Source organism: Gastrolobium bilobum, unplaced genomic scaffold (assembly GCF_033153095.1).
Source record: "Gastrolobium bilobum isolate Gb01-03AN ecotype WA unplaced genomic scaffold, APGP_CSIRO_Gbil_v1 utg29884, whole genome shotgun sequence".
Lineage (NCBI taxonomy): Eukaryota > Viridiplantae > Streptophyta > Magnoliopsida > Fabales > Fabaceae > Gastrolobium > Gastrolobium bilobum.
In genome coordinates this window covers 22044-35436 of record NW_026895604.1, presented here as the reverse complement: position 1 = coordinate 35436, position 13393 = coordinate 22044, and the positions used below count along the sequence as shown (strand labels likewise).

General features: G+C 34.3%; 1 protein-coding gene across 3 annotated transcripts; it reads left to right on the top strand.

Moving 5' to 3' along the window:
* The first annotated feature begins 262 nt into the window (after nucleotides 1–262).
* On the top strand, nucleotides 263–12103 carry LOC133283824 (uncharacterized). Of its 3 annotated transcripts, none has more exons than XM_061480738.1 (17): nucleotides 263–512; nucleotides 1127–1366; nucleotides 2484–2630; nucleotides 3072–3150; nucleotides 3839–4022; nucleotides 4578–4643; nucleotides 4939–5175; nucleotides 5787–5993; nucleotides 6111–6414; nucleotides 6610–6769; nucleotides 6880–6988; nucleotides 8406–8541; nucleotides 8641–8696; nucleotides 8773–9072; nucleotides 9217–9339; nucleotides 10412–11101; nucleotides 11678–12103. In XM_061480738.1, the coding sequence occupies exons 1-17, from the start codon at nucleotides 377–379 to the stop codon at nucleotides 11849–11851; spliced, it is 3348 nt and encodes a 1115-aa protein (XP_061336722.1). In that variant the 5' UTR covers nucleotides 263–376; the 3' UTR covers nucleotides 11852–12103. The 3 variants fall into 3 exon arrangements, with proteins under 3 accessions (XP_061336722.1, XP_061336718.1, XP_061336727.1); XM_061480734.1 differs by having other exon boundaries at nucleotides 263–534; nucleotides 1119–1366; XM_061480743.1 differs by lacking the exon at nucleotides 11678–12103 and having other exon boundaries at nucleotides 9217–9319; nucleotides 10412–10493.
* Nucleotides 12104–13393: the final 1290 nt, after the last annotated feature.

The window sequence follows — 13393 nt, the reverse complement described above, 5'->3', positions numbered from 1 at the left end:
GGACCACGATTTCAACTAAATGGATCCATTTTTGAATTTCTTAGAAACTACGATGGACTTTTTTATTTGCTACGGACTGAAACAGACATTGTGGAATTTACTGACGACAAAAAGAGTATTTACTCTTTTTTTTATTCCCCTTGAAAATAACATGGTCTCCAAAACGACAAGTCGTGGCGTGTTCATACCAATAAATGCCTCTAGTAGCACTAAACCACCACTACCGGGGACACATGTGTCACTTCCGTTAGCTTTGGCCACTGATATGATATAGCAACAGAACAGCGATTCAATATGCAATGATTGATCCTTAAAAGCAGAAACAGAAGCTTTTCATCTCGTTCTGTGTCCCAAACACTGAGAGCTTCGATTGGTGATGATGGCTTCTTCTTTGGTTGGTCCACTTCAACTTGCTTCGCAGAATGGTTACAGGGTGTGGGAGGATCCTTCTTTCATCAAGTGGAGGAAAAGGGACCCACATGTTACCTTGCACTGCCATGATTCTATTGAAGGTAAACCCAGAATCATACACCCTCATTCCATGCTTTTTGGATCAAAAAGTTTTTGTTTTGACTTTTGATTTTTGTTTACAGGGATTCTATGGTTAGTTTGGTAACATGGGGTTCTTTTCGGGTTTTGGGTTGATTTAGTAGGATAGACATTATTGGTTACATTCTAAAACTCATGGGTTTGTTTTTTTAAGGCCAATAGTTCATTGCATAGAAATAAGGCTAAACCAGTGACTCTGGTTTTTGGGATAGAGAGTTACTGAGTAAAATTTGTAAAACAAGTCTATGAATTTAAAATTGGCTTTAATGAACGTAAATAAGTTATCTATAACTTCAAAGATTAAAAAATTATAATGAGAAATATTGTTATAACTTCAAATAAATTATAATTACAAAATGCCTTGATTTTCATCCCAATATGACATCGTTTTGGACTCAACGTAGTTAACTTATCTATATTGACTGTAGAAAGAACAAACTCTTTAAATTTTATGGATTTCCTTAAAATTATTTTTAAAATTAATAATGCCTGATTTTTTTTATTTTTTTGGTTATATGTTCTGGAATATTTGCTTCTTTTACTTTTTGGATAACCTGGAATTTTGTGCTATGGGTAGGATCTCTTAAATATTGGTATCAACGCAGCAAAGTGGATTTTCTGGTTTCCCAGTCTGCTGTTTGGAATGATGATGCTCTTGATGGAGCTCTTGATAGTGCTGCATTTTGGGTCAAAGACTTGCCTTTTGTTAAGTCCTTGTCTGGATATTGGAGATTTTTCTTTGCTACCAATCCTAACAGTGTCCCTACTAAGTTTTGTGATAGTGAGTTCCAGGATTCAGATTGGAAAACTTTGCCTGGTAAGTGCATGTGTTTTTGTCCATATATTTGCTTAGCAAGTCCTCTATATTTCCTTAGCTATATTGTTTGTTGTTGTAGTGAAGCGCTTTGATGTGCTTTGTATTTGATTTTTAGAAATGCTCAATCATTTAAGGGACAAAAATAGAATGAAATACCTGTGGAATTAGGAATGATGATTGTTGATGTTTTTAGCAATCATGAAATCAATAATCCTTAATCCTAACATCAATAATTGTGTACTAAGGGGATTGGTATTGAACAAATGTCAGAATCTTTGAAAGGGAGTTATTGAAATATGTCCATGGGACAAATTTTTTTCTCCCGGCTTCCCTTTGGTTCTCTGCCCTGGTCTTTTTATGGGTGCTTTTGTGTCTAATATTCAGAAAGATTGGAGAGATTTATTATACTGAGTAGTTTTTTTCCTCCTCTTGGTTCCTTTATTTTTCTTTCTATGTTTATTTTTTAAAATTACAGGGATTTCCTCACCTCTATCCTCGCAAGTCGAGGTTTCATGATGAGTGGTTTATTGCTAATCTTCACTCTTGTAACTATCCTTTCCTCGGTAGAAGCTTTTTTTTTATATATAAAATGAACTATTGTTTATTATCATTATAGCTTTGGAGCAGCGGAAAAGTTGCTCCTTGGGAAACAACCTTTTTGCAAAATTGCAAGGGTAAGGCTGCGTACAATCAATCTTCACCCCTACCCTCACAAAGTTGGGGAACCTTGTGCACATGGGTTTGCCCTTTATCATTATAGCTTGTTATGGTTTCATAGTAGAGAGTTTATTTATTTATGTCAAAACTATATCATGTTGATAGAGCAACAAGTAACAGGCGGCATTTTTTTTTTTTTAATGTTGAAACCGCCAATAGGCTCCTAGTTATCATACTTTTCTAGTTCCTCTTTTTGTTTCTTGCGGACCATTTGGGCTTGGATAATTGATTCATCTTAAAGATGTCATTCTCTTATAGCATGCTTTCTTTTTTAATAATATTATCACTCTTATATTTTTATTTTAAATCTATTTTTGTGAATAGACTCATGTCATTTTTTATTCTCACAAGTGCTGACATTTTTATCTATGTCTAAATTACCTTCCTCAAAATTGGGCAGTTCCTTCAAATTGGCAGTTGCATGGATTTGACCGTCCTATATATACGAATATTACGTATCCATTTCCACTAGATCCTCCGTCGGTTCCTATGGAAAATCCTACCGGCTGCTACAGAATGTACTTCCACATTCCTAAAGAATGGGAGGGTATGACTTAATTTTTTGTAACAATGTTAAGTGTTTTTTCCTTTTGTTGATCAACATTCACTTTTGAGGAATTTGGTGTTGTCATTCCTTCTAAGTTTCCATTCAATTCTTCAGTTCTATAACTATGGTGCATTGTACTTTAAATGTAATTATGATGCGTTATACGTTGAGTTTAGTGAACTACTTTTTTTAAAATTTTAATTAGTTTCACTGACTATTTATATTGAGAAAATGTAGGTTGTAATGATTGATGATAGATCTTGATAATGCAAGTCTTCCCAGAATTGTATTCTCTTTTATTTATATTTATCTTCTTTTGTAAAATTGTAGTCAATTTGTTGTATTTCTGTTGGTTTTAAGTCACCATCGGTTCTTCCTTTTTTATCAACTGCGTTTTTAGTTTAAAATATTTACTCCTGAACATTTGTTGCTTTTTGATAGGTAGAAGAATTTTGTTGCATTTTGAAGCTGTTGATTCTGCCTTTTGTGCATGGATAAACGGGCATCCTATTGGATATAGGTATCTCTCTCTTTTTCTCTCTTGGACATGTGTCACTCATTCACAAACACAATGACTTGCTGGTTGATATGCTGCTTCTGTATTTTTAACTCAAGAAAACACGATGGTGAGGAGGACATAAAGAAAATAGGCAAGAAAATGTTAACATCAATGCAAGATGAGAAGGCATATTGTGAAATAGATGATAAGTTTGTAACTGTGGTCTTCAGGAATGATGAAAATACTTTTAGTTGCTGTCTAAGAAATCAAGGTTCATTTACCATCTAGTCACTTTTACTGCCAGTCCCGGGCAAACAAACAATAGGACAGCTCGTCTTAGTATAGTCATGCAAAATAAAAGGGCTTTTATCTGTTTATTATGGTCAATATGGCATTAAGTGTCAGTTAGAGAATAATATAAATAATTAAAAAGGCCTTCACCCAACACCTTAAGGTTTTGGGTTGAAGTGGTTCTTTACATGGTATCAGAGTCTCATGTCTCAGGTTCGATCCTCACCGTCCCCCACTTTCTTTCTAGTGGAATTTCTTTCTTCGCACAGGTATGTGGACCTGTGCATCGTTCTTGGTTCCATTAATCTAAAATTTTATCACATATTACATATGAAGAACAAATATAATATAAATGAAGCTTTGACATTAATGAACTCTTGGTTCCATTAACAACAAATTTATTATTTTGCAAGGACAGCCAAGACAGCAGGCTACCTGCAGAGTTTGAAATCACTGATTTTTGTCATCCATGTGGTTCAGACCTTAAGAATGTTCTAGCTGTTCAAGTGTTTAGATGGAGTGATGGCTCTTACCTTGAAGATCAGGACCATTGGCGGTTATCTGGCATCCACCGTGATGTTCTTCTCTTAGCCAAACCGAAGGTTTGTTTTCTCTAAATTTCTCCTCACCAACTATTGCTTTGTCTAATTTATAAGCAGCATTCTTATTAGACTTATGGTAATGCATATTCTAAAATGGAAAAAAGAAAGCAATTAATGAAAATGAAAATGTGATGCTTACATTTTTTTCAGCATTATGATGAGGTTATATAATTTTTATAGAATAAAATTAGATCCTAAATGCACCTCATTTATTAATTAAATGTCCTATATAATTCAAGTTTGAGAATTATTTACATTTATCATTCTATTTAATTTTTTTTATGGGGGCAAGTCGGAGTAGTGGTAAAGCTGCTCCTTTGTGACTGAGAGGTCACATGTTTGAATTCGGAAAACAGTCTCTTTGCAAATATGCAAGAGTAAGGCTGCATACAAGAATTGCTCTCACCCCTACTATCACTAGTTGGGGTTTAATGGAGAGTATTTTTTATTCTATTTAATTTTTTTTTTTTGTCAATATAGAGACTCCAATTTGTTCAGCTGTTTGACTATTTTCTCTTGCTGGTTCTAATATCTTTCAAAATATTTGGTATGTAGGTATTTATCACTGACTATTTTTTCAGATCAAACCTTGCTGAAGATTTTTCTTACGCAGAGATACGGGTAAGCATAAATATCTGTAACAAGTCTTGTTTGTGGAATAATTTACCGAAATCTAATTATTTGTTAGTCTCTATCTCCTTAAATCTTTATTTTGTAAAACTCCATGCAATTACCTAAATTTATAAATGAATTGACCTTTGTTATATTTTCACAAAATGAATTTTATCTTTGTCTCCTCTATTATAATAATTTCCCATTGTGTCATTGATATTCCATAACACAGATGATATTTATGTGCATATATGATTGTTATTTGGGAAATCTTACATTATCAATCTTATGCACATATAATCAGGTTGAAGTAAAAATAGATAACTTACTAGAGACATCCAAGGATAGTGTTCTTTCAAACTACACTATTGAAGCTACACTATATGATTCTGGAAGCTGGGACACCTCTGATGGGAATCCTGATCTCCTTTCATCTAATGTAGCAGACATAAAGTTCCAACCATCTGATGCACCGTTAGGGTTTTATGGTTATTTGCTCGTGGGGAAGCTGCAATCACCGAAGCTTTGGTCTGCAGAGAAAGTGAGAAATTTCAATCACTTTTCTCATGTTTTTGGGTGGAGTTTATTCATTGATTAGAGTAAATTACTATTAAGAAATAATATCAAGCTTTTTTATTCCATGTTTACTCAATGACTGCAATCCTGCAGATGTCTCCTGAGTTTCTTGTCAAGTCACCTCCTTCTCATGCATTTTTTTTTATCTAGATCATTTCAGTTTTCATGTCCGTGTGTGATAGGGCAGATACAGTTTTGTAAATATTTATAATTATTTGTATTTACTATATTAATATTTCCTTATTATTTGGGTTTATTCCCTTCGGCCAAATATTTTCTATATATACCGCAACCCTTCGTACATGATAGTTTTTGAGAATCAACAAAATTCAGGTTTTCATCTTTGAAGTTACAGTTTTTGAATGAAGTTCCTTGCACTCTTATGGAAAGGTTGAAAGGTTGAAGGTCTGTGTTCTGATGATAATTTATCACTTAATGTGATTAGAAGTTTATTGATATGTTTTAATTTTCTTAAAGCTTCATATTAACTTTTTTGCCGGACAGTCTTGGCCTAGTATTACTCTTTTACCTATTTAGTTATCATTTGACATTTTATTTTGTTTGCATTTCTCACAGCCTAACCTTTATACCCTAGTTGTCATCCTCAAAGACCAATCTGGCCGTATTGTTGATTGTGAATCATGTCCAGTGGGATTTAGAAAAGTATCTAAAGCCCACAAACAGTTGCTTGTTAATGGACAAGCAGTTGTTATAAGAGGTGTGAACAGGCATGAACATCATCCACGAGTGGGGAAGGCAAACATAGAATCCTGCATGGTCAAGGTACTGCTTGTCTGTCTTTTTTTAGTTTCTTCAATAAGATTGTCCGTTCATCTCTTTATCATGGCGACATGCTAGATGTTCTCACTTTTCAGACACTAATTATTGCTGTGCCTACAGGATTTGGTCTTAATGAAACAAAACAATATTAATGCTGTGAGGAACAGCCATTATCCTCAACATCCGCGTTGGTATGAGCTATGTGATCTATTTGGCATGTACATGATAGATGAAGCTAATATTGAGACGCACGGTTTTGATTATTCTAAACATCTCAAGCATCCTACTTTGGAACCAATTTGGGCAACTGCAATGCTGGATCGTGTGATCAGCATGGTTGAGAGAGACAAAAATCACACATGTATTATTTCCTGGTCTTTAGGGAATGAATCTGGATTTGGACCAAATCATTTTGCTTTAGCTGGTAAGTACTGTACTTTTGTTAACAAAAAAAGAAGAAGAAAAAAAACACTTTACTTTACTTACCCTGATTTTGGGCATATGCATATCTGAAGCAATCTATTTCTTGACTGTGCCATTTCAGTTTATTTGAAAAAGTGCTTACTAATCTTATTTCTTGATTTTTTTTCTTCTTCTCTCCATTTTGTTAATGCATCAGGTTGGATTCGAGGAAGAGATTCAACACGGGTATTACATTATGAAGGAGGTGGATCCAGAACTCCATGCACTGATATTGTGTGCCCCATGTATATGCGTGTTTGGGACATGGTGAAAATTGCAAATGATCCAACTGAAATACGTCCTCTGATACTGTGCGAGTATGATTTCCTTGTTTCACATCAACAACATAGATTTCTAATATTTCCTATTGTTTTCAGTGATAGATAATTATAGCATTTTCATATGTCATTCCCAACTCAAATGGTAGGTATTCACATGCAATGGGAAACAGCAATGGGAACCTCCATATATATTGGGAAGCAATTGACAGCACATTTGGACTCCAAGGAGGCTTTATTTGGGATTGGGTTGATCAGGTGAACAGTCCTTGAATACCATAAACCAAATCTGATGAACGATAAACTTTGCATAAAAATTGAACTATGTCAAAGGAAATTATACTTTCTTCAAGATGGATTTTGTGCAATAAGGTATGAGAAATTTCCAGCCATTAACAAAAGGAAGTCAGGAGCTGATGTACCAAAATGGAAATTATCATATACTATTTCTGTCAATAGAGTGGAGAGAATCCAACCATTATAAAAATATGAAGGTTCAATGTGCAAGTTTGGTGCTGACAGCTACAAACGATGATACAAATGTTACTGATTTTTCTCCGGAAATCAATGCAGTAGTTCATTTGTTTTTATTAATAATGAACCTGGATGCTGCACCTAGTATCATGAAGCTTTACTTTGTAGTAATGCATTTATGTAGCTACCGATAGGAGCTGGAAATTTTTATTATAACTAGGGATAAACCCAAATACAACGGATCAACTCACTCAAAACAAAATAAAAGGACTCAATACTGCAGAACTTTGAGGGTTGCAACCTCCCTACCCAGGGCTTTCAACAAGCACTTTGTCTCTCTTAATTCTAACCACTCGATAGCCTGCCTAATGACCTCCCCTTCTCTCCTATTTGTAACAGATTCCCCATAATTACATGATCAATCAGACTTAATTACAGAATCATCACTCATAATTATAGAATCAATAACCCTTAAATCAACCTCATAAACATAGAACTGCATTGATACCCATAATTAATACGGTATCCGTCCATAATAAAATCTCTCCACTTAATATGCATAGCATGGTGAAGGTTGGTGTATTCCTATCAAATACATTCAATTTTTGAGGGTTTTATGGATTTTTTTAATTCTAACCAATTTTTCTTTTATTTATTACTGTAGCCTCCTGTAAATAGTCCATAAATATCCATGTTTTCTTTCCGAATGAAATTTGAACCAAATTACTAGTTTTGTGAAGCACTTTGATCTGTTACAATTGAAGAAACTCTGTCCTAATTTATCATGATTTCTTTGCTGCTAGATAGTTTTAGTGGAACCGCTCTATTGTTGATGTCATGTCTTTTCAAGATTACACGTCAATTCGTTACTTGTCTGTAGTAGATAACAAGTAGCATGTTATGATCATTTTTATGTTGACCTAGATATATCTTAGCCATTTGATTATTAATTTATTATATTGTCAGTTACTACTTGCAATTCCAAGTCCTACTTGCTTTTATTTCATTGACCTTCTGAAATTATATTTTCTTCTTCTAAGTAATGTTTTATTACTAATGTCCTGTGCAGTACATCAAACAATAATATAATATTCATGGAATCTGAATCAATTTATTTGTTAATAAAATGATCAAAAGCCTTTACTTGCATGAGGAAATCATTTTGTAGGATTAAAAGATTTTGTACTTTACTTGCGTGTAGGGCCTGTTGAAGATTCATGTAGATGGTAAAAAGCATTGGGCATATGGAGGTGACTATGGGGATTTTCCCAATGACTTGAATTTCTGTTTAAATGGCCTCATATGGCCTGATCGAACTCCTCATCCTGCTTTACACGGTAAACTGACAGATTGTATCATTTTGCATAAACCACCTTGGAATGTTTGCATTCTTCCGCGGTTTACATCATTAGTCATGGCTTTTCTTCTTGTTACAGAAGTCAAGTACCTATACCAACCAATCAAGGTGACTTTACATGAAGGGAAATTGGAGGTACTCATAGTTCATTGAGATTTTGTATTCCCTTAGTCAAATCACTTGATAATTTATTATAGTTTTTATTTTGCAGATAAAAAATACTCATTTTTTTCAAACAACAGAAGGATTGGAGTTCAGCTGGTATATTTCTGCTGATGGATACAGCCTTGGATCTGGTATTTTGAGTCTTGCCCCAATAAAGCCCCAGAGCAGTTATGCTGTTGATTGGAAGTCAGGTCCATGGTATTCTCTATGGGCTTCATCATCGTCAGAAGAAGTATTCCTGACTATAATTGTTAAGCTTTTGAACTCCACGCCTTGGGTTGAAGCTGGTCATATTGTTTCATCAACCCAATTCCAACTGCCTGCCAGGAGAGACATTGTTCCTCATGTAATCTTTTTAATACATTGATTTATGTTTGAACTGAGGCCTACCTCTTTTTAGGGCTGAGTGATAAGGTTTAGTAATTTACTCTCTCAGCTGATGTCGCTCATTTTTTATTTTTCTATCTTGTGAATAATTTTTTGTATCCAGGCTGTCAATATTAGAGGTGGCACTCTAGTCACAGAAACACTAGGAGATGCAATCAAAGTCAGCCAGCAAGATGTTTGGGACATAACATTGAACATTAAAACAGGTTTAGTTGAAAGCTGGAAGGTAAATCTTGATTTTGAGTTTATTGTTGCAGTCCATATTGAAATAGAATACTGGACTAATGTCTTCTGAAAATAGTATGACCTGGCTTTATGTTTTAAAGTAAAGAAATATCTTGAATAATGGCTGTTGTATCTGAGACAATAGAACACAAGTGTTTGATATTAGATTAAACTGTTATTTGTCCAAACCTAAATTTTTTTAGGTTCAAGGTTTTGACATTATATTTATGATAGAAACTGGTATTGACACTTAAATAGATGACAAAATCAGAGAGCAAAGCTCCTTTTACAATGGTGAACACTGTAAAAAAAATAAAAAAATTTGTAAGAGTCAAGCTGCAATAACAAATTCTTCCCCTTTACCTAAGCTCCCAATTGATTCCCAAAATCTGCTATGCCTTTCCACTACTTTCCCTTTTTCTTACTCATGTTCTCCTCTCTCTTTTGCATCATTCCAGAATTTCTCTCTCAAGTACCCTGCTGTCACATATACATTTTGTTACACTCCCCCTTTTGCCCCCACAGTTGCATCCCCCACTGCTTTATGCTGCATGTGTCCTTCCTTACCCCTTGTTGCATCATTATTTCCCTCTCATATTCGAGTGGTATGCACAAGGTATCTCCTTGCCCCAAAATTTTCTTTCGGGTGGGGTTAGTGTTCCTAGCTTCCTTCTGGTGCTCGGCCCTGAGTTATTTCAAGGGTCTTCCCATCTCTAATTTGTGAAGAGATTGGACCGTCCTTTGCATTCCTAGTTTCTTTGTTACTTTGGTCTTTGTTTGTTTCATATTCGTTTTATTTTTTATATGGTCCTGACTCCTGAGGACACGTTATCCTCACCACCACTGTACTTTGTTCCTTTCTTTTTAATAATGCTTTTTTCTCCATCAAAAGCAAATATTTGAGTTTTGAAATACATGAAAAACAAAAAGATTCAAAAAATTTGGAGTATATTTCTTTATGTTTTCTCTTTAATAGTTATGTTGTCTCTTATTTTCAAATTTTTGTTTGACTTTACAGCTATTTTGACTCTTGACTAAACACTTGGTATTAACATTATACTGTTAAATATTAGGTTAAAGGAGTACAAGTTATCAGTAAGGGCATACTCCCATGTTTCTGGCGAGCTCCTACTGATAACGATAAAGGGGGCGGACTAGATAGTTATTTGTCCAAATGGAAAGCTGCTGGAATTGATAATATCCACTTTATTACTGAAAGCTGTTCTGTACAGAATATGACAGAGAACTTGGTTAAAATATTGGTGGTTTTTCTTGGTGTTACCAAGGGTGAGGAGGGTTCTGTCTCTAAGCAAGCCAAGTCAAAGGTTTTATTTACCACAGACATGACATATACAATTTATGCTTCTGGGGATGTCATTATGGAATGCAATGTGAAACCAAACCCTGATCTTCCTCCTTTTCCACGTGTGGGGATTGAGTTCGAGGTGGAGAAATCATTGGATCAAGTTATTTGGTATGGAAGAGGTCCATTTGAGTGTTATCCAGATCGAAAGGCTGCTGCCCAGGTTGCGGTATATGAACAGAATGTTAAAGACTTGCATGTTCCTTATATTGTTCCTGGGGAATGTTCAGGGAGAGCAGATATTAGATGGGCGACATTCAGAAATAAAAATGGTTTTGGAATATATGCTTCTAAGTACGGTAGCTCTCCACCCATGCAAATGAGTGCAAGCTACTATAGCACTTCAGAACTTGACCGGGCCACACACAATTATGAGCTCATTGAAGGAGATACAATTGAGGTATTTATAACTTGCATCAATATTTTTGCATATGTTCCTTCCAGGACTAGTCCAGAAGTTGCCGGGGATATTGCACTTTACTACTCTATCTTTGGGTCCTAGTTTCCTCCTTATTTTTTAAAAATGGAAAATTGCACCCTAATTTATCAATATCATGGTGCTTACTGTTTAGTTTATCCGAATTGGCTATCAGATATAACATTTGAAGCTGAGGCAGAAAACTGCATTTGGGCCTAAAGATTAGATGGCAACATTCAATATTTCCAAAAAGTTTGTAAAAGCTGACATATTTGCAACTAAATGTCATGTACATTCATCCAGTTTGGGCTGCATTTGAGTACATTGTGGTTGTGTCCTATGCTTTAAATGGATTTCCTCATACAAATATATTCATGAGCAATTAGTTGATTGATTGTTGCTTGCAATGGTGATCTGCAATCAGAGTTTTAAGAGGTGGCAATATGGCCAACTTTTGATTTATGATATCAAGTTTTGTGGAAATTATTATCATTACTTGATTTTCCATCTTAATCTCTCTGGTGTGGCATTTTCTCAAATTGTTTTATGGTATTACAGATTCATCTGGACCACAAGCATATGGGATTGGGTGGAGATGATAGTTGGAGCCCATGTGTCCACGACCAGTATTTGGTTCCTGCTGTGCCATACTCTTTCTCTGTAAGGTTGTGTCCAGTAACTCCACCCACTTCTGGTTATGACATCTACAAATCCCAGTTTCAAAATTCCTGATTTCTTGGACCATATGACTTGATCCAAGAAACTTCATGTAGAAGAAGAGCAAAGACTATTATGTTTATGAAGGACTATAAATAAACTTTAAAGCTCTTGATGTAAGGAAGAAACTTTGTCATTTAATCTGTTTAGTTCATTAGTTGGTACCTTGATGTAATGTGGAAGGCGAATAATCTTAGTACACATTTGTTCCATCGGAATAAAATGACAATTACACATCTGGGTTAATAAATGTGCTGTAATTGTGATATGGTTAATATAGTGTTCCTGTTTAAAGATTAATGACATAATGAAATGAAAGAAAATCAAGTACAACTATAGGAGACTTGACGGTGCAAGTGTATCGAACAGTGATCAAAATGTCACTTTTTGACAAAAAATTTTATTCAAAAATGTCACGCGAACGGTATTTTTTACCAGATTGCCACGTAGGTGTAATTCGTTACGATTGGTAGCAAATTATGTTCGCCAATGATTTTATGACATGTGATACTTTTGCAGGAAAAAGCTGACGTGTCATAATTTGCTACCAGTGATAGCGAATTATGACACGTGATAGTCTAGTAAGAAATACTGTTTGTATGGTATTTGGGTAAAAAATTTAGCAAAAAATGACATTTTGATTACTGTTCTCAAGTTTGTTCAGGCTCATTTGAATTTGCTTCACTGATAGTTAAATATAAAATTGTGTTTTATTTGCATGTATTGTTTATGGTCATTCACCACCAAACGTTGAGGTATATTTGGAAAGAGCTGCAGGACAACGGTGTGATGTAAATAGACTAGTTTAGGCTAATTCTTCGTAGCAATAGGTCAAATCTTTTTGTAAAATATTTTAAGTTTGACAATTAATAGTTTAATTATGTTAAATTATATATTTGACTAAACCTATTTTTACAAAATAAAAGGGCTAGTGTAATCTATTAGCCTATTTAAAACTACCAGGTTTTTTAGATTTAATAAAAATTAGAAAAGAATAATTAAAATAATATTATTTCATTTTTTAATTATTCTTTTCTAATTTTTAAAAGTAGACCAGGTTTTACATGCTTATAGGTTATGCTTTTTAAAAATAGACCAATGGTCTAGTTTTCAGGCAGCTATTTTTTTAGACATAAACCTATTATATTTTACTAAACATACAGGTCAAGCTTAATATAAATTAGGTCATAAGCCCCTTCATAAATTGTGTGGCTTATTTACCTCCTTACCTAACTATTGCATTGACTTTATTACTCCAATGTTTATAACTATTATAAGATTTGTGAAACTCATGAATAAATGTTTTGAAGAACCTATACCGAAGGAGCAATTTAGCTAATTAATCTGTTTGATCAATCATAAATTAAATAACCACATCAATTTGTTTTTGTCTATAGCTATTAAAATTATATAAATTAAACTTTGGTTGCAAGTTTTCCCTTTTAAAATTTTTCGATATCACTAGGGTTTCTACAAGAGTTCCCCCCTCCCCCCTTCTGAATATAGTTATACTATCCATAATCACCAACTGCTACATCTAAGTGCAGCAAGGCCTTC